Raw genomic sequence first — 21,786 nt, 5'->3', positions numbered from 1 at the left:
CACATATGAAACCAGGCCACTTTGTGTTTCTGCCTGGTAAACTGAGATAATTAAGATATGGAGAATGCTCCACAGAGTGAGGAAACACAGCTGTGTAATGAGACATACAAAAATTGCATGGTAGAATAGCACTGTGACCAATACCACAGGAAATCTACTAGGATTTTTTAAACTAGAAGTCTGACAGAATATAAAATGGTTCAAATACAAAAAGCGGTCATGTAAAGAGCCTTAAATGCATGACTTAAATTAACAAATCTCTTACTGTTAAGTAAAGAGATCAGAACTCACAGGAGGCAGCACATACGAGTCACAACATGCCTCCTGCTACATCTTTGAAGCCTTTCTTCTTACTTAATTTCCCCCACCTAGATTCATATGCAATTCCAGATGTCCAGCATACTGACAAGAGGTGGTCAAGTGCCTACACATTGAGCTCAAGAATATTACTGCGATATGGATATTTCAGTGTGATACAAGCAAAAGTGATTATTCTGCTACATCAATTTTTAAAGAGGGTAAGCAAATCAGAGCACGAGTATCCAAAGAATTATAATTAAGTGCAAGGAAATTGAACAAGAGGGAGTGAAAAAAATTCAAGCTTTATTTTAACATGGTACAGCACACAGCTAATGCCAAATTCAGATTTTTTTGTCTGAATCACAGTTGACAAAGTCCCCAATAGCTCAAAAAAGCTAATGTACTGCAGAGTGTTACACCAGAAAAGCCCCAGAATTACATGCTCAATTTGTCAATTTCAGCAAGGGCAAGGAAACACCTAGCTTTGTATCTACAGGCTAAGGAGATGGAAAGGAAAGTAAAAAAGCTAGGGCAAAAATATGCAGCCGAAGTTTTCTGTCTCAAGGTACTAGAGACACAATTAAATACTATGGACTGCTACAGAACAAACTGTGGGAAATGTATAGTATTAAAGGCAGTGAAAACAATTGCCAAATTACAATTTCCTCATCATATCAGATGTTTCAACCTGCCAAGTATTAGTGAAATATGTCACTATATTCTATTGTTCATCAAGTCTCGAAATAATGTAGTGAGTAGAATTGCAATTTGTTCCAAAAAGGCCAAATTGCAGTATAATCTGTGGATGACATGAGTGTATGGGACATATTGAGAGGGTAGCACCTCTGATAGAGAAAATGCTTATGCCCTTGCATTTGGTTTATTGGTGAATAGCTCTCACATTACCCTTCGTTCTCACTCTGATTACAAGTAGCCAACTACACCCAGCAGTGATTGTACATTGTTTTTGGAATAGACTAAACCAAGAAAATAACTGATTACAGCTGCTACCAACATGATGCACGCCTCACCTTCCATTTTCCGCACAAAGACTTTCCTGATGAATCCCAGAGGGGTGGGGTTGCAATAGGGAGACACTCAGCTACAGTAGTTCAATGCTCTTCCAACTGTATGGAGTGTCAGATGGTTATGACCAACCCTTTGCTGGTCAATCAGCGGAGTACAAAATCATAACTGGACATTGCTATCCAACATCAGGATATCAAAGACATCAGACAATGTTTGATGAAACTATTAAATCGCTATCTATCTAGCTTAAAGCTATCACTCAGCATTTGGTCACACAAACGTATACAATACCTTGATATTAAATGGTTGAAAGACACCAGTGTCCATTTCTCTACATCAGAGAGCCAAATTTCAATGCCCAAAAATGCCAACTCTTAGTCGAAGACCTTTGAAGAAACCAAACAGCAGCACCAGATATGATTTAATAAGCATCACTTGAAAATCAAAGCGTCTCTGCTGCAAACCTTTACAATCTAGTTGGCAGACAGAAAACTCATTATTGTGCCTTGTATCATAGGGTGTAAATAAAATTGAGGCAGCTGCAAAACAAATGGGATAATTTCTGGTTGCTGCAGGAGTTAGGAAAAATATTACTAGTATCACATATATTTACAACGCAGGAGAAGGCCAATCGACCCAACAGATTCAATGTCGGTGTTCAGCCGTCAAACAAGCCTTTAAAAATAAGGGGTCTCCCATTTAAGACAGGGATGAGAAGAAGTTTCTCTCTCAAGAGGATTGTGAATCTATGGAACTTTCTTCCCCAGAGAACGGTGGAGGCAGGGTCAAGGAATATTTTCAAGGCAGAGGTAGACAGATTCTTGACTAACAAAGGAGTCAAAGGTCATCGGAGGCATGCGGAATGTGGAGTTGAGGCCACAATCAGATCAGCCATGATCTTATTGAATGGGGGGGGGGGGCAGGCTTGAGGGGCCATATGGCCTCTTCTTGCTCCTAATTCATATGTTCGTACGTCCTCCCACCTTACTTCATGTCACCCTATCAGCATATGCTTCTATGCCATTCTCCCCCATGTACTTGTATAGCTTCCCTTTAAATACAATTATGCTAATCATCTCAACTGTTTTTACTATCAAGATCTGCATTCTCACCACTCTGAGTAAAAAAGGTTCTTCTGAATTCCTTTTTGAATTTATTGGTGACTATTTCACATTTATCACTTTTCGTTTTAGACAACCCAACAGTCGAAACACCCTTTCTTTTATCTACCCTATCAAACCCCTTCATAATTTTAAGATCTCTATCAGGTTGCCTCTCGGCCTCCTCCTACCTAGTGAAAAGAGCCTAACCTGTTTAGTTTTCTGTGATAATTACACATAGTTTTAGTAACATCCTTGGAAACCATTTTTGCACCTTTGCAACCGCATCTATATCCTTTTTGCAAAATTTTGTAATAATTGAGCATGCTGCTCAAACATTTTACATGAACATCAGATACAAAAAAATCAAACAAATGCACACTTCAGGTAGCAGAACCAAATCTGGTTCCAACAGTTAATTCTACTAGCTTAGGTCATCCTACATGCAACAAATATGTATGTACTATCCTGACAAATTCCCAAACATTTTAAATCTCTTTCTAAAATTCATTCTTGGGATGTGGGTACTGCTCGGAAGGCTGGTATTTATTGTCCATTCCTAAATGCCTAGCCTTGAGAAGGTGGTGGTGAGCCATCTGAGCTAGACCATTTCAGAAGACAGTTAAAAGTCAACACATTACTGCGGGTCTGGAGTCAAATTTAGGCCAGACTCCATAAGGACAGTATATGCTTTTCCCTAAAAGGACAGTAGTGAACCAAATGGGTTCTTACAACATATTAAAACAGAAAATGCTAGAGAAATTCAACAGGTCTGGCAGCATCTGTGGAGAGAGAAACAGAGTTAACATTTCAAGTCTGTAGGACTTGAGCTAAAGAGAAGTAGAAATGTGATGGATTTTATACTGTTTAAGAGGGGTGGAGCAGGTGGAACAAAATAGGTCAGGGATCGGTGGGAGTTAAGGAGAGTTTGACAAAGATGTCATAGACTCAAGACAAAGGGAGTGTTAATGGTAGTGTTAAAAACTAAAGGTGGTGCTGATAGTCGTATAAAGGTAACTAGCAGAATGTGTTAAAAGCAGAACAAGGATCAGTGCTCTGTGAAAACACAACACAGAAACAAGTAACAGATGATCCTGTGGAAGAGGTGGGGTGGGGGAAAGGGGGGTTGGGAAAAAAGGATAAAAAATGTATAAAGTATAAAAAAAAAATAACAAAATAAACAAATAAACTTAAATAAAAATAAAAACATTGGATTAAAAAAAAAGAGGTAAAGATGGAGGAGAGTGCTCATGGTCTGAAGCTGTTGAACTCAAAGTCCGGAAGGCTGTAAAGTGCCTAACCGGAAGATGAGGTGCTGTTCTTCCAGTTTGCGTTGGACTTCACTGGAACATTGCAGCAGGCCAAGGACGGACATGTGGGCATGAGTGCAAAATGGTGTGTCGAAATGGCAAGCGACAGGAAGGTCTGGGTCATGCTTGCGGGCTCAGCGAAGGTGTTCGGCAAAGCGGTTGCCCAGTCTGCGTTTAGTCTCCCCAACATGGAGGAGACTGCATTGGGAGTAGTGAATACAGTAGACCAAATTGAAGCAAGTGCAAGTGAAGTGCTGCTTCCCCTGAAGGGAGTGTTTGGGCCCTTGGGAGGTGGTAAAATGGCAGCTGCAGCACCTTCTGCGATTGCATGGGAAGAGTGCTGTGGGAGGGGATAAGGAGTGGACCAGGGTGCTACAGAGGGTACGGTCCCTATGGAATGCTGTCAGGGGGAGGGGGAGATGACGTGTTTGGTGGTGGCATCATGGTGGAGATGATGGAAATGGTAGAGGATGATCCTTTGAATGCGGAGGCTGGTGGGGTGAAAAGTGAGGGCAAGATGAGCCCTATTATGGCTCTGGGAGGGAAGGGAAGGAGTGAGGGCAGAGATGCGGGAGATGTGTCAGACAAGGTTGAGGGCCCTGTCAACCATGGTTGTTGGGGGATGGGGGGCACAACACTTGGTTAAGGAAAAAGGAAGACATGACAGAAGCACCATTTTGGAAGGTAGCATCATCAGAACAGATGCAATGGAGCGAGAGGAACTGGAAGAATGGGAAGGAGTCCTTACAGGAAGCAGGGTGTGAGGAGGTGTAGTCAAGGTAGCTGTGGGAATTGGTGGGTTTGTAATGAATATTGGTAGACTCTACCATCAAAAATGGAAATTGGAAGCAAAATTGATAAACTTTTCCAAGTCCAGACGAGAGCATGAAGTGGCATCGATACAGTCATCAGTGTACCAAAAAAAAGTTTGTGGGAGGGGGCCTAAGTAGGACAGGAACAAGGAATGTTCCACATACTTCACAAAAAGGCAGGCATAACTGGGACCCATGCAGGTACCCAAAGCCGCACCTTTTATTTGGAGAAAGTGAGACAAGTTAAAGGAAAAATTATTCAGTGAGAGAAAAGTTTGGCTTAGACGGAGGAGAGTGGTGGTGGATGGGAATTGTATGGGCCTCTGTTCAAGGAAGAAGTGGAGGGCCCTCAGACCATCCTGGTGGGGGACGGAGGTGTCGAGGGACTGGACGTCCATCGTGAAGAGGAAGCAGTTAGGGCCAGGAAACTAGGGCATCAGAGGAATTGCAAATGTAGGTGGGAAGAGACTGGACAACAGAATAAATCCAATAGGTAGTAGCTATTAACTTTTGTGACTTATATGTCGTGCTATCATGAAAAACGTTTAATGGAAAATAATTGCAGTCATGGCTACCACAGGTGCTTTTTAGGCAAATGGCAAAATTAAATGTCGCAATATAACTTAAAAATTGAATTCGGCCAACAGCTTTGCTCTAATAGACACCAATAAGATAGTTTTATCATATGGGCTCTGCCGCTGTGTTGCAGCAATGCAGACTGCGGATTGGCATTTGAAAACTAGCATATACAATAAGTTACTGGTCCTACGCATGGCAAAGGGAACTGGGCTGAAGCTAGACGATTCCCTGCTGGTAGAATATGTTTCTTTTTAAACCAAACATCTCCGCTGGCCAATTTCACACCATCCCAACAGAACAACATTGGCAAAATTCCTGAACAACGGAACACGCAGCACAGGATAAAGACAAAAACTAGCTCTATTAACTTCCAAGTTTACACACTTAGTCTTTAATGTGCAGGATGAAGATTTCCTTATTCAATCAATATCTTTTGGCATCACAAATAGTCTATTAACAATAATGAAAACAGAATTTCCTACTTTTATAGGCAAGTGGTGAGGGTGACACAAGGAGTCTACAGAGGGATATAGATAGGTTAAGTGAGTAGGCATAATCTCAGAGTAAGGGGTAGCTCATTTAAAACAGAAATGAGGAATTTCTTCTCTCAGAGGATATATTCAAGGCAGAGACAGATTTTTAATCAGTAAGGGGATCAAGGGCTTTGGGGAAAAGGCAGGAAAATGGAGTTGAGGATTATCAGATCAGCCATGATCTCATTGAATGGCGGAGCAGACTCGATGGGCTGAATGGCCTGCTTCTGCTCCTACGTCTTTTGCTCTTATACACCACAGGCCAAATAATCTATTCCAGTCATAAGTTCTTGGAAATTATATCTCCCAACCATATCCTTTAGTTGAACTCAAGGGGAAATTTCTGACCAAATAAGCCATTAGTATCAAACTTCATTAACCAGAAGTCTATTTTAAAACAATTTAAAAGTAACCTGAAGGGGAAAATTTGCAGGGTTATGGGGAAGGAGCAAAGGAATAGGACCAATTGGATAGTTCTTTCAAAGAGCTGGTCTCCTCCTATAAATTTGCAGAGCTTCAGAAGTCTGTAGGAAACTGTTTAACATTCTAGCATCCCCACTTTAGAAAAAGAAACAAACTGAGGCATATGGATGTCTCCAAAGTGTGAACAGCTCTTCTCACAAACAAGAGGAGGCCAGGAGCTTGCATCTAGATGTGATGAGGTGTTTGAGAACAGCTGTCAATATATGCTCCTCACGGTTGTGAGGGAACATTCAATCCCCAACTCCCTCTTACCTCACAATTTCCATTTAAAACTCATTATCCATTTTAAAACTATTCTAGGCCTGCAGCAACAGGGGCTGTATAATTCACCCAACATGAAGCTGTTAACTTCAAAGTATACAAGGTACAAAAAAATCAATACAATTTCTAATTTTCTATCTCAAAGTAAACCCTTGTAAATTCACATCAGGCTTATGTTTTAGCTGTTACAATTACACAGAAACAGGAAAAGCCCATTCAGCCCTTTGAAGCTTTTCTTCCGTTCTACTAGATCATGGCTGATCTGTGCCTTAAGTTAAGAAACATTCAGGAGTTTATAGTCATGTTTAAAAGGTGCCAAAATTAATTTCACTCCATTTGACCTGGTATTAATGTATTCCTTGTTAAATTAATATTTTATACAGCAGCATCAAAATTTGTTAAGAAACCTGTGGAGACTGAAAAATAAGAACGCACTTCAAAGATACAACTGTTTACCAGGCTATATAACAGCTTCAACCAGGGGCAAAGGTGCTCTACAACTATATTCGCTAATCAGGACATCTACTCTATCTGTAAAATAACTGTCACAAGACTTCTTAGTCCTTTAGTGAATGTGGGAATGCTTCAAGTCATAGGCCCACCTGATTCTAAACACACTTAAGCTAAGAGTAAATGTACAATTGCAAATTTGTATCAGCACGGTAAAAATGGGGGCAAAGGAATTTGCAGTGAAGTGTAACCTTCAAGCATCCAACTTCATCTCAAAGTAACGTCTTCCAAACAAAAAAGTTAATTTAAATTCAAGACTCAATTCTAAATATTTCAGTTAATTGTTGCCAGCAGCAAATATCAGAAAATAACCTCACATTCAACCAAATCCTAAGTCAGATTCAATGGCAAAACCATTGCAACAAACAATACAAGCACAAAAAGTTAATTTCAATCAAATATAAAACTAGGCCTAAAAAATAAAATTACTGACTTGTGATGTGGTCTGTGTATACTCTAAGTATCCATAAAATAGCTTACTGCATAAAAACACATTTAATAACACTTCACTACCATACTGATAATTAAAAGTGAAATTGCTTTCAACAAAAAGATAAAATATAATGGTTTAAATTAGTATTACTTTCTGACTTGAGACAAAATTTAAATGAAAAATGTCATGTGAATTGGCTTGGATGTACAGTGTAATAATGAACATTCCAGAACTAAGTTACATATCAAATTTAAAAGCAAAAAAGCTCCGAAGAATCATACGGACACAAAACGTTAACTCTCTTTCTCTCCACAGATGCTGTTAGACCTGCTGAATTTTTCCAGCATTTTTTGTTTTTGTTTTACATGTCAAGTTAGTTCATTTCTTACTTGGGATCAGACGTTGAACAGCATTTTAACAAAAACAAAGTTCTGGAAAGGCTCAGCAGGTCTGGCAGATCTGTGAAGAGAAATGGAGTGAACATTGAGTCCAATATGACTCTTCTTCAAAAGAGTCATATTGGACTCAAAACATTAACTCTCTTTCTCTCTCCACAGATGCTGCCAGACCTGCTGAGCCTTTCCAGAACTTTGTTTTTATTTCAGATCTCCAGCATCCACAGTATTTTGCTTTATTTTATCATTTTAATAATGTCGCTTTTGCAGGGCATATTTTACATTGATGACCTTCACTGTATTTTTTTAAAACTCCTTCTTTGAATCAACTGAACTGAAGCACCCAGGGGAGCACTTTGACTATTTTAATTATAACCTAAACTATTTATCAACCTTCCAGAGAGGTACCCTACGTTTATCAAACTTCTCATATTAATCCAAAAAAAATTACACACTGCAAAGGACCTAGAAAAAGCCAGTTATACATCAACATAGTTTTTTCAACCCTACCATAGGCAGCACTCCATTGTCCGCTTACTTTGAGAATAAATATGCCCGAATTCCTTTCCCTCCCCACCCCAAAAAAAAACAAACATAACTGCAGAATGTTTATCCATCCCACATGTACCCTTTTAACCCATGGCCAGCTGTCCTACAAATGCTTGAACCACCCCAAAGAAACCCTAGAAATTTGGGCAAACTAAGTGACTGCTTGGTCCACTGTGCCTTTGTGCCTCATGAAGCACTTGATCATTTCCTTCTGTAGTCATTTCATGCAGTTCTTCTATTTTTGAACTTAACACATCAATAGAAACTGATGAAAGTCTGTCAGAAAGTACAATACAATTTAGTACCTCAGCGTTACCTATTTTTATTGGATTTCATGCACAGTCTACATGACCTGTTCAAAACCCCCACACTTCAATCCATCCAAAAAGCAACTTTAAATGAGATCTGCTGAATTGCAGGAACAGTATAACAAAGTACCACATATCTCATTGTTTTTCAAAACCCAGTTTAATGTTTTTTTGCACTTGAATGTTTTTTTTAAAACAACTGTACAATATTAACCACATCCTACCCAAGTTCTTTCAGTTCAGTAGGTAGTGGGAACTGAACTATATCCAATTTTGTAATCACCCTGAGATTTCTTTCTAGAACTCAACATTTGAGAAACTCAAGGACCACAGCTCACTGCAGCATGGTTGAGAAGAGTATGAGCGAAAATAAATTGGATCAGGTAAATAGGAAGGAAGGAATGTAATTCCAATATTTCTGGGGGGACCCTGAGAACTGAAAAACTGCAACAGCAACTGCACGGAACAGTCAGCATGAAAGAAAAAAAGCATTTGGCTGTTGGCTGGGCAGGGATCGCATCATATAGAAGGCAAGTGGTTTTAAACATGACCCGAAAGATCATCTCGACTGGTTTTGGTCACCTAAGGGGGTCAGAGAATAAATTTCAAGAGTAAATCTTCCCCTATTGGACCTAGAGTCATACAGTCATAGTTGTTGACAAACAACTTTCACTTGAGAAAAGAGAATTGCGTCAAACACAATTTCAGGACAACCGCCCTCTCCCTTTACAAATGACCCAATAACGAAACTATTGTTTACATCATCACAACAGAAAAAAGGGTTATTCTCCTCGTACCATTCTTCCCAACATTTTCTTTAGCTCCCGATCTCTATAAGGATAGTGTCCATTTAAGTAACATGAATCCCTGGTATATAGTAGAGATTGCGTGGGGTTATTAGTTTTTAATATTCACACAGTAGCAATGGGGCCCAGCGTTCCCGGTCGCTGATTCCGGTGATCCTTATTACTGCTCTTCTCCATACACACAGGAACATTTACATTCACCGCCGCCCCCACGCCACATCGCACAGTTGCTGCGTTGTTTTGACGGCGGCGAGTCCCAAGGCCCCGAAGCTAAGGCTCCATCTCAGTACCGGGCTCCCGGGCGCATCAGGAGGCAGCCGCCCACCCCCACCTTCCGTAGGCCCCGCTCTGATCGCCCGAGTTCCCGGGAAACGGGGTTACACACCTGCGGCAAAGTGCAGCGGCGTTGATTTCCTGCCGGCCATGTCCTTGGCGTTCACATTGCCTGAATCCACCAGTCGCTTCACCCGCAAAACGTCGCCGTTCCTGCAGGCCTCGAACAGCTCGCGGCCCGAGTCACTCACCGCCCCTCCTCCTCCTACTGTTGGCGGCGCCGTCGCCCCAGGACCCGGGGGGGTGGCATTACCGCCGGTGAATCCTGGTGAATCGGGCCTGTCGGAGGTCGGGGCCGTGGCCGAGCTCGGCCCGGGATCCGAGGCGCTGGGAGAAAGCTGACTCCGCCGCGCCGCCATCTTCCACCGTCACTGCAGCAACGCCGAGCGACGTCACTGAGACGCAGGTAACGCGCACGAAGGGCACGCCGACACGGGCGATATCGCGCGTTCACGACAATGTGGGCGCGCACGTACAACACACCGCCTGACGGGGGAAGGGGCGCGCACGTATGGAACCCCTCCTGGGCGGCGAATTCCCCCCCCCTCAACCTTTTTCGCCACCCTGTTTGGTCGTTCGTTCAGTACGTGGACTGACCGTTCCATTCAGCGCTCCGATTGGCTAATCAGAATCACAGACTCGTTACAGAGACAAAGGAGGTCATTCAGCCCATCGTGCCCACTCCGACTCTCCAGAGGAGCAATTCACATAGTGCCATTCTCTCCTCCCGTAATCCTACGCTTTCCTCCTTTTCAAGTGACAGTCTAATTCTCTTTTGAATGCCTCAATTGAACCTGCCTCCACCACACTCTCAGGCAGTGCATTCCAGACCTTAACAACTCGCTGCATGAAAAAGTTTCTCATGTCTCCATTGCTTCTTTTACTAATTACTTTCAATTTATTCCCTCTCATTCTCAACCCTTTCACAAGTGGGAACATTTTCTCCTATCTACTCTGTTCAGACCCCTCATGATTTTGACTACCTCTATCAAATCCCCTCCCAACCTTCTTTTCTCCAAGGAAAACAACCCTAAACTCTCCAATCTATCTTCATAACTGAAGTTCCTCATCCCTAGAACCATTCTCGTGAATCTTATCTGCACCCTCTCCAATGCCTTCACATCCTTCCTAAAGTGTGATCCCTGGAGCCGGATGCAATGCGCCAGCTGAGACCGAACTCGTGTCCTATACAAGTTCATTGATGATTACTTCGGTGCTGCTTCATGCTCTCGCCGGGACCTGGAAAAATTTATTAATTTTGCTTCCAATCTCCACCCCTCCATCATTTTCACATGGTCCATCTCTGACACTTCCCTTCCCTTCCTAACCTCTCTGTCTCAATTTCTGGTGATAGACTGTCCACCAATATCCATTACAAGCCTACCGACTCCCACAGCTACCTCGACTACAGCTCCTCACACCCCGCTTACTGTAAGGACTCCATCCCATTCTCTCAGTTCCTTCGCCTCCGTCGCATCTGTTCTGATGATGCTACCTTCAAAAACAGTTCCTCTGACATGTCCTCCTTCTTCCTTAACCGAGGTTTTCCACCCACGGTCGTTGACAGGGCCCTCAACCGTGTCCAGCCCAGCTCCCGCGCATCCGCCCTCACGCCTTCTCCTCCCTCCCAGAAACATGATAGGGTCCCCCTTGTCCTCACTTATCACCCCACCAGCCTCCGCATTCAAAGGATCTTCTTCCGCCATTTCCGCCAACTCCAGCATGATGCCACCACCAAACACATCTTCCCTTCACCCTCCCCGGTGGCATTCCGTAGGGATCCTTCCCTCCGGGACACCCTGGTCCACTCCTCCATCACCCCCTACTCCTCAACCCCCACCTATGGCACCTCCCCATGCCCACGCCGAAGATACAACACCTGCCCCTTCAAGTCCTCTCTCCTCACCGTCCAAGGGCCCAAACACTCCTTTCAAGTGAAGCAGCATTTCACTTGCATTTCCCCTAACTTAGTCTACTGCATTCGTTGCTCCCAAAGCGGTCTCCTCTACATTGGAGAGACCAAACATAAACTGGGCGACTGCTTTGCAGAACACCTGTGGTCTGTCCGCAAGAAAGACCCAAACCTCCCCGACGCTTGCCATTTTAACACTCCACCCTGCTCTCTTGCCCACATGTCTGTCCTTGGCTTGCTGCATTGTTCCAGTGAAGCCCAACGCAAACTGGAGGAACAGCACCTCATCTTCCGACTAGGCACTTTACAGCCTTCCGGACTGAATATTGAATTCAACAACTTTAGATCTTGAACTCCCTCCTCCATCCCCACCCCCTTTCCATTTCTTCCCCCTCCCTTTTGTTTTTTCCAATAATTTATATAGATTTTTCTTTTCCCACCTATTTCCATTATTTTTAAATCTATGCCTTTAATGCCCTGTCAGTCTTTCCACCCCACCCCCATTAAAGCTGTACCTTGAGTGTCCTGCCATCCATTCTTAATTAGCACATTCGTTTAGATAATATCACCACCTTCAACACCTCTTTGTTCCTTTGTCTGTGACATCTTTTGATTATCTGCTCCTATCACTGCTTGCTTGTCCCTACAACCAATCCCCCCCCCAACTTCTCTCCCCCCACCCCCCACCTTAAACCAGCTTATATTTCACCCCTCTCCTAATATTACTCAGTTCTGTTGAAGGGTCATGAGGACTCGAAACGTCAACTCTTTTCTTCTCCGCCAATGCTGCCAGACCTGCTGAGTTTTTCCAGGTAATTCTGTTTTTGTTATGGAAGTCAAACCTGAATGGATGAAACCGTGGATTAGAGTTTCAATGGTATCCTATCTCACAGTATGTCTCATCGACCCATCACCCCTATGCTTGCTGATTTACATTGGCTCCTGGTGCCTGAACATTTCCACCTAATCCTCATGTTCAAATCCCTCTGGGCTTGCTACTTCCTATCTCTCTATCCTTCTCCAGCCCCACAATTCTTTAAGAACTCTGTACTCCTCCAACACTAGCCTCTTGACTTTCCCCTATTCGAGTTGCCCTGTAATTGGCAACCATGCCTTCAGCTGTTGAGGCCCTAAGATTTGGGATTACAGCATAAAGTCCCCCAGCCTCTCCATCTTTCCCTTTTATATTAGCTGCCAGCCTCTTTTCATACTCTCTCCTTGCTTCTCTTATATGATTTTTCACTTCCCCTCTGAACCTTTTATATTCAGCCCGGCCCTTGGTTGTATTGTCCACCTGACATCTGTCATAAGTGCACTTTTTCTTCTTCATCTCTCATTTGTTCTCCAAGGAACTGTGGATTTGTTTGCCCTGCCTTTCCACTTCATGGGAATATACCTTGTCTGTGCCAAACTATCTCTTCAGTGAAGGCAGCCCATTGTTCAGATACCGCTTTGCCTTCTAGCCTTTGATTCCAATTTATCTTGGCCAGACCACTCTCACCTGATTGATGTTGTTGTTGCTTGTCCTCTTGCATAGCCAACCTAAAGCTTATGACCACTGTCCCCTAATGTTCGCCTACTGACACAGAATTGTTACAGCACAGAAGGAGGCAATTTGAAACTTGATCCACTTGGCCTCATTCCCAAGAACCAGGTCCAGCAGTACCTCCTTTCATGTTTGACTTGAAATATATTCTGTAGAAAATTTTCTTGAACACACTCAAAGAACTCTTGCCCAGCTCTGCCTTTTACACTACTACTACCCCAGTCTATATTCAGATAATTAAAACCTCCCATAATAACTACTCTATAATTCTTGCACCTTTCTGTAATTTCCTTGCAAATTTGTTCCTCTATATCTTCCTCACTGGCCGGTGGCCTTTAGACTAAAGTGAGCAATGCAATTGCACTTTTTTCTTTCTTAGCTCTTGTCAGATAGATTCTGTCCTTGACCCCTCTGGGTTTCCAGAACTGCAATGTTATCCTTGATTCAATACTGCCAACCCTCCCCCTTTCCTTTCTTTCCGATCTTTCCTGAACACCTTGTATCCAGGAATATTTAATACCCAGTCCTGCCCTTCTTTGAGCCAGGTCTCTGTTGTGGCAACAACATCATATTTCCACATAGCATCTGGGCCTGTAACACACCAATTTTTTTCCCATACTCTGCACATTCATATAAATGCACAGTAACGCTAATATAGATTTTATTACTTTTTTGTACTCTGAACCTAGTTAACAACTTACTATTTCCTCTTAGTCCACTCCTATCTAATATGGACCTATTCCTGCTTAAGCACTGCTTAGTATTCTAAATTTACACACGTGATTCTTCTCTTCTATTTCCATATGCTGGTGTCTTCTTTTTATTCATTTACGGGATGTGGGCATCGCTAGCTAGGCCAGCATTTATTGCCCATCCCTAATTGCCCTTGAGAAGGTGGTGGTGAGCTGCCTTCTTGAACTGCTGCAGTCCCTGTGGTGTAGGTACACCCACAGTGCTGTTAGGGTGGGAGTTCCAGGATTTTGACCCAGTGACAGTGAGGGAACAGCGATATATTTCCAAATCAGGTTGGTGAGTGACTTGGAAGGGAACTTCCAGGTGGTGGTGTTCCTATCTATCTGTTGCCCTTGTCCTTCTAGATGGTAGTGGTCGTGGGTTTGGAAGATGCTGTCGAAGAAGCCTTGGTGAATTCAATGTCCATCACCAACATTGCTTTGGTAGCACCACCACAGACCAAGCTGGCTGAGCCTTAAAGGACATAGCTGCTAGACTGGGTCTGCGGCAGGTGGTGAGGGAACCAACAACAGGAAAACACATACTTGACCTCATTCTCACCAGCCTGCCTGCCGCAGATGCATCTGTCCAGGACAGTATTGGTAGGAGTGAGCACTGCACGGTGCTTGTGGAGACAAAGTCCCGTCTTCACATTGAGGATGCCCCCCATCATGTTGTGTGGCACTGCCACCTTGCTAAATGGGATAGATTTCAAACAGATTTAGCAATCCAGCCAGCGAAGCCCATATCCCATGCATGAATTTAAAAAAAGTCCCCTACCCAGAGTACCTTCTGCGCCCTTGCCACCCTCAGTGCTTCCTCCAAGTGGTGTTCAACATGGAGGAGCACTGATTCATCAGCCAAGGTGGGGGTGGTACGTGGTAATCAGCAGACTTCATGGGATCTGGAGTCGATGTTGAGGACTCCCAGGGCAACTCCCTCCCAACTGTATACCACTGTGCTGCCTCCTCTGCTGGGTCTGTCGTGCCAGTGGGACAGGACACACCCAGGGATGGTGATGGTGGTGTCCGGGACATGATCTGTAAGGTACGATTCCGTTAGTATGACTATGTCAGGCTGTTGCTTGACTAGTCTGTGAGACAGCTCTCCCCATTTTAGCACAAGCCCCCAGATGTTAGCAAGGAGCACTTTGCATGGTCCACAGGGCTGAGTTTGCTGTTGAAGTTTCTGGTGCCAGGGTCGATGCCGGGTGGTCCATCCGGTTTTATTCCTTTTTATTGACTTTGTAGCGGTTTGATACAACTGAGTGGCCTGCTAGGCCACTTTAGAGGGCATTTAAGAGTCGACCACATTTGTGCTGTAAATGTCTATGGGTGGGATTTTCCGGCCCCGCCCACCCCTGGGATTGTCCGATCCTGCCGAAAATCAATGGACTTTTGGCTGGGCCACCGAATTCCCCGCGGCTGCTCCTGCCACGACAAGGCCGGAAAATCCCGGCCCATGACTCTAGAAGGCTGAATTCTTTTTTATGTTCTTTATCAATTAATGTTAGGTTTCATGCTGCAGAAAAAAACCTGGTGTGTGCCCAGAAGGTAGTAATTTACAGAATTATAGTTTTAAGACACATTGCAAAAGAATGTAAGCATCGAAAGTACTATCAGTACTACAAAGAACATCACAGAAGTAAAACAGAGTGCACTCAGATCAAAAAAGCTGCATTCACACCTTAGACTCTCCATTCTGCCTGTGGGTTAGAGTCATTTAATCTTGGGATAGCACAAGGTTTTCACCTGTTTCTTGTTTGTTGGAGGGACTGGAATGCACTAAGTATGTTAGGCTAGTTAAACTAGTTATTGTTGGCATAATGGATATTGAAGTCCAAAAGTCAGCATGTGTCAAGATATTGTAGAAGTGTACATTGCTGGTCCTGGTAAGAAACTGGCACTGTTCAAAGGCTGTGAACTGGTTTTGGGTGTATTCAAGTGAATTGAGTTCTTATGAACTGGAGTCAAAAAACCTACAAAAAGCTCCAATGTCCTCCAGTTGACTTCAAAGTTCACAAGCTGCTATGAACAGCTATACTGTTCCACGAGCAAATAGCCCATCTTCTCCTAACACAGAACCATAGAAAATAGGAGCAGGAGTAGGTCATTCGGCCCTTTGATTCTGCTCTGCCGTTCAATATGATCATGGCTAATCCTCTATCTCAACACCGTACTCTCGTGTTCTCCCCATACCCCTTGACGCCGTTAGGGCAGAATTTTTAGGTCAGCGTGTGGGTGCGCACCCGACACGTCTGACCGAGAAATGAAGCACGTTGATGTCGGCCGAGCGTGCTGACGTCAATGCGCACCCTCGTGATGTTTTACTGGGCGTGCGCGCAATGAAGGCGGAGGTGCACCCGCCATTAATTAATTGGTCAGTTAAGGCCCTTGAGACGCCAATTGTTCAGGAGTTTGCGTGGCCTGTGCTATTTTCAGGGCGTCACACGGGCGGATCAGGCAGGCGGGCAGGCTACATTTTCAAAAACCTCATCCACAGGCGGGATAAGAGTAGGTGAGTAGGCTTATTAATGCGAGTAGTTTGAACTTTAGCTTATAACTTGCTGCTGCTTGCTTGTGTGAGCAGGACATCTTCATTTCGCTTCAGAGCTGCTTTGACAGAAATAAAAGGCTTCAGTTCAGGACTCAGTGTTGTTTCCCAGGCTCCCGGAGGCTTCACACCACTTGGGGCTTTCCAGGTATCAGACAGCCTTCCCTTACCCTGGGAATGGGGATTGTGGTCTCCGCTGGAGGCACCTCCTCTGAGGAGGAAGGGAGGGCCAGAAGTGGGAAGAGGCCAGGAGTCCCTATTCAGACACCAGGGGAGTGACCTGTAGAAGGAGAGGCACAGGCACAAGGGGCGCAGGGCTAGCAGGTAGTCCAAGGCAGAAGGGGCCACAGAAAACACCACTATCCTGCTGCCAGGGTTTACAGGCGGCGATGCAGCTACCTCAATATGTCTGAGGTGCAATGCCGAAGGAGGCTCCATCTCTCAAGGGAGACAGTGACCTCCATCTGTCAGAGGATTGGGCCTGAGATCAGCTCTGACTGTGTGGGTGGACACCCCATGTCAGTGGCGCTGAAGGTCATGGTGGCCCTCAACTTCTATGCCTCCAGCTCTTTGCAGGGCTCAGTGGGTGATCTTTGTGGAGTCTCCCAATCAGCTGTCCACAGTTGTGTCAAGCAGGTGACAGACACTCTGTTTAGGCACGCATTGACTTTTATTCACTACTTTAAGGATGAGGCCAGCCAGGCAGAGTGAGCCAGAGGCTTTGCAGTGATTGCTGGCTTCCCCCATGCCCAGGGTGCCATCGACTGCACACATGTGGCCATCAAGGCGCCAGTGGGTCAGCCGGGTGCCTTCATCAACAGCAATCGATTCCACTCCATGAACGTGCAGATAGTGTGTGACCACAGTATGCTGATTCTGCAAGTCAGTGCAAGGTCCCCAGGCAGCCCCCGTGACGCTTACATCCTGAGACACTCCCAGGTGCCGAGGCTCTTCAGTGCTCCAGCCTGACTGGATGGATGGCTGCTGGGTGACAAGGTCTATCCCCTCAAAAGATGGCTCATGACGCCTCTCCGCCACCCAAGAACAGAGGCCGACCAGCAGTACAACAGGAGCCATGGTCCATAAGGGCAGTGGCAGAGAAAGCCATAGGCCTTCTCAAGATGCGCTTCTGATGCCTGGACCGTTCAGGGGGCGCACTGCAATACCCTCCTGATCGTGTGTCACTGATAGTGGTTGCATGCTGCACTCTCCACAATCTGGCACTGGAAAGGGGCGATGCAGTGGAGGAAGAAAATCTTAATGCAGCTGCTCAGGCAACAGACGATGAGTCTCGTAGTGAGTCCAAGGACGAGCACAGTGAGGAGAACACTGAGGGCATAGAAGCTGACCTGGGTAACCTCCAGGTAGGCAGGGACACCCGGGATGCTTTGATCCAACGCTACTTCAGCTAGCCTACCAAATAAGAACAACCACCACATACCAGCGCTGCAGGCTCCATACTCAATCCCTGATCAGAACATTTGCTTGGTCAACAACATTTGCTTTGTGCCACTTCAATAAAGTTTAATGAGAAACAAGTCAATCATAACATCATGGGTTGCCCTGCACCTGCAGAACTTGTACAAAAACACATTTAATGAAATGGCACCTGCCATAAGGTTAACAAATGAAATTCAGAGGTGTTCTCCATCATACCACTTAAGAATTGAATTAAATTAAAAGTGGAGAAAACAAATATCACCCGTGCTCAGGCCACGTTGTGATTAAGGTGTTTTAAGTTTGTTTTTGTGGGTGCTACGTCTAGGTGCTCCCCCCTCGCTGGCACCAGCATTGGAGATGGCCTGCTCACTCTGCTGTCCTGTTGGCCTTGATGACTTTGGTGGACGTCCTCTGGCCCATGGAGCCTGTGCTGGCCCCACCTGGGAGGGAGTGGCCAGTCCCACAGCTGGCTTCTCCCCAGTCGCTATAGTCTCATCAGATGCCATGATCACTGGCAGAAGGGCAAAGGAGCTGCTGCCCTCATCTGGAGCGCTCTGAGAGGAGCCCGCAGAGATGACAGGCAGCTCGTGTGCCAACGTGAGGTTGCTGTGGACTTCCCTGCTCACCAATGATGGGCGGGCAGCTAGCTGGGATACTGGGTGCCCAATCCATCTCCCACACTAACACTGACCACCTGAGGTCATTGCCGGTGTGAGGGCTTGCAAGTCTGAGTGCATCCCCAGAAACCCCTGATTCAGTTCCTGGAGGAGCCTCTCCATGAGAGTCGCCACTCTCCCCATGGAGGAGGCAGTGCACTCGGCAATGAGGGTCATCGCATTGCTCATGCTCCACATGGACTCCTCCACAACGGAGACCATAGCACGCATTCCCTCATGTATCTCCACCAGATCCTCCCGCACACCCTGCTGGATGTCCAGCATCTGCTGCCTCAGGCACGACTCCAGAGGCCCATCATCAGTCATCAACTGAGCATATGCCTGGTCCCAGCAGTCCTCTGACTGCCGGTGCCCTGGGCACTCCCTGCCTCTGCTTGCAACTCAAGTGAGTGTGAAGTACCCTCACCAATGTGCTGTGAGACACTAGTTGCCGATCTATTGCCCACCAAGCTGCTGTGAGACACTAGTTGCCGATCTATTGCCCACCAAGGTGCTGGTATCGGCGCTGGTGCCTGCTTGGCAGAGAGAGTGTGATGTAGGTGCGTTCTGTTGGGTGTTGCCCTCTTGGGGTCAGCGGTGGGCCTTCAGGCTCCTGACCCCGACGGGCTTCTGGTGAGCCTGAAAGGAAGAACCAAGGACATGTCATTAGTTGAAGTCATTACATTGGTAATGTGCAAGCCTGAAACCCGGATCAGGATGCCCTCGTCTTTCCATTATCAATGGGGATTACAGGTTCGAGGCCTACATCAATATAGAGACTACAGTGGAATGGTTGCTGTGACAGACATTCTGACCTCAGTGCACTGCACTCTTACCTTCCCGTGGCACCCCAACCTCACCACGGCCGGTTGACCTAGGCACATGGCACCTCTCCAGCTCCATGGCCTCCTGCTCAAAACGGGTCAAGATGAATAGTTGGGGCGGACCCCTGCCAGTCCGCAACCTCTCGGCATTATTATGGGATGTTTTCTCCTGAAAGGATAGAGGAGCATTGATTAGTCCATTCTGTACTTGCATTTCCATTGCAACCTGGTCAACATCTCACAGGGCTCAGTCGATTCGTGACCCTGGAGCTGCAAGACACTCATTCTAAGCAGCCAGGGCTCAACCCCTTGGCCAAATGCTTCCTCTTTGACATTTGCCACTCATACTGTAAAATCTGTGAGGTCCAAGAGGGGGATGGGCAGCTCTTAACTGCTGTGCTAGGTGACCCATGCCAACATGGTACTCACCCTTCCCGATCACAGGAGATCATTGAAGCACTTCCGGCACTGTACCCATGTTGTTTATCCTTTCTTAGGTAAGGAGACCAAAAATGCACACCAGGTGTGGTCTCACCAAGGCCCTGTACAGCTGCAGTAAGACATTCTTGCTCATGTACTTTTGCAACGAAGGCCGACATACCATTTGCCTTCTTAACTGTTTGCTGCACCTGCATGCTTGCTTCAGTGATTGGTGTACAAGGACACCCAGGTCCCTTTGTACATCAACATTTCCCAATCTATCACCATTTAAATAATACTTTGCCATTCTGTTTTTCCTACCAAAGTGGATAACTTCACACTTCTCCACATTATACTGCATCTGCCATATATTTGCCCAGTCACTCAACTTGTCTAAATCGCCTTGAAGTCTCTTAGCGCCCTCCTCATTGCTCGCATTCCCACCAAGTTTTGTGTCGTCAGCAAATTTAGAAACGTTACATTTGGCTCCCTCATCCAAATCATTGACCTTAAAACAACATTGGAAAGCAAATTTATAAAGTTCCAATTCATCTCCTATAACTTTTAAGACACGACTTTGTAGGGCAGCTGTTGTACTCCACCTGATGCAAAATCCAGTTGACATGAGATAACCCCGCTGAGGTAGAGTCTTATATTTTGATTTACATGCATTTGGGAGCCAGGTAATCCATATAACTCCCAAATTCAATGTCTTCTGGATACCAACCCTTGTAACATGGGAAACAGTTTCTCTTTATTTACTCTATCAAAACCCTTCATGATTTTGAACCTTTCTATCAAATTGTGACTTAACCTTCTCTGCTCAAAGGAGAATAACTCCATCTTCTCTAATCTCTCCATATAACTGAACTCCCTCATCCTTGATGCCATTCTAATAAATCTCTTCTGCATCCTCTCCAAGGCCTTGACATGCTTCCTAAAATCTGGTGCCCAGAATTGAACACAATACTCCAGCTGAGGCCGAATCAGTATTTTATAAAGGCTGAGCATAATTCCCTTACTTTTGTACTCTATTCCTCTATTGATAAAGCCAAGGACCCCAAATGTATTTTTAACAGACTTTTGCTACCTACAAAGATTTATGTATATGCACCCCGAAGACTCTATTCCTGCATGCTATTTAAAATTATTCCATTTAGTTCATATCGTCCCTCCTCACTCCTTGATCCAAGATGCATAATTTCACACTTCTCTGCTTTAAATTGCATCTACCATGTGCCGCCCCTTTCATCAGTCTGTCTTTATCCTATTAGTATCTGCCTCATTGTTTAATACACTTCCAAGTTTTGTATCATCTGCAGCATTCAAAATTATTAACACTCAAAGAGCCAAAACAGTATAATAGGCTGGATTTTCTCTTTCTGTGCTGTAAACGTCTATGATTCTAGAAGATTGAATTCTTTTTTATGTTCTTTATCAATTAATGTTAGGTTTCATGCTTAAAAAGAAAACCTAGCGTATGCCCAGAAGTTGGTGATTTACAGAATTACAGTTATAAGACACATTGCAGAAGAAAACATCAAAATTACTATCAGTGCCACAAAGAAGGTGGGGGTATGGGTTGGCATAAGTTGGTACTAAGTTGGCCCATAGGGGCTATAAAGGGCCATGGGATGTGGGGGGCATTTGGGTATGAGGGCCCAAGGGCTGTGGGTAGAGGGGCATGGGTTGGCATAGGGAGTATCAGGGGCCATGGGTGTGGGTGGGTGGCATGAGGTGGCATAAGTTGGAATGGATGGACCCTCGGGGGTAAATTATGTCATGTTTGGGGCTAGATATATACCAAACACATTCTTTCATGAGAAATTTATCACCAGGATGTGCTGAGCAGTTGTCAAGCAACAACAATATCTTACACTTTTCATCAAATGCAACTGACTTACAATGAGCACGATCCTCAGGAACATAGTACTTCTCAAACCAGTCCAAATAAATTTGCCT

The 21,786-nt window shown here is 45.0% G+C and overlaps 1 protein-coding gene across 5 annotated transcripts in view; it reads right to left on the bottom strand.

The window, feature by feature from the left end:
• The window catches only part of tnksa (tankyrase, TRF1-interacting ankyrin-related ADP-ribose polymerase a), a 168,015-nt gene extending 157,880 nt beyond the window's left edge, over window positions 1–10,135 (bottom strand). For all 5 annotated transcript variants that reach the window (XR_013580461.1, XM_078570078.1, XM_078570089.1 and 2 more), the window contains exon 1: window positions 9,794–10,135. Coding sequence is in view for 4 of the 5 variants with exons in the window: in XM_078570078.1 (XP_078426204.1) it covers window positions 9,794–10,100 (307 nt within the window). In the remaining variant the exon portion in view is untranslated. The remainder of the gene's footprint in view (window positions 1–9,793) is intronic.
• Between the last annotated feature and the right edge of the window lie 11,651 nt (window positions 10,136–21,786).

The sequence above is a fragment of the Cetorhinus maximus genome, chromosome 2, assembly GCF_964194155.1.
Source record: "Cetorhinus maximus chromosome 2, sCetMax3.hap1.1, whole genome shotgun sequence".
NCBI classification, from domain to species: Eukaryota; Metazoa; Chordata; class Chondrichthyes; order Lamniformes; family Cetorhinidae; genus Cetorhinus; species Cetorhinus maximus.
Note: the sequence above shows the minus strand (reverse complement) of the source record. Positions and strands in the feature narration are given on the sequence as shown.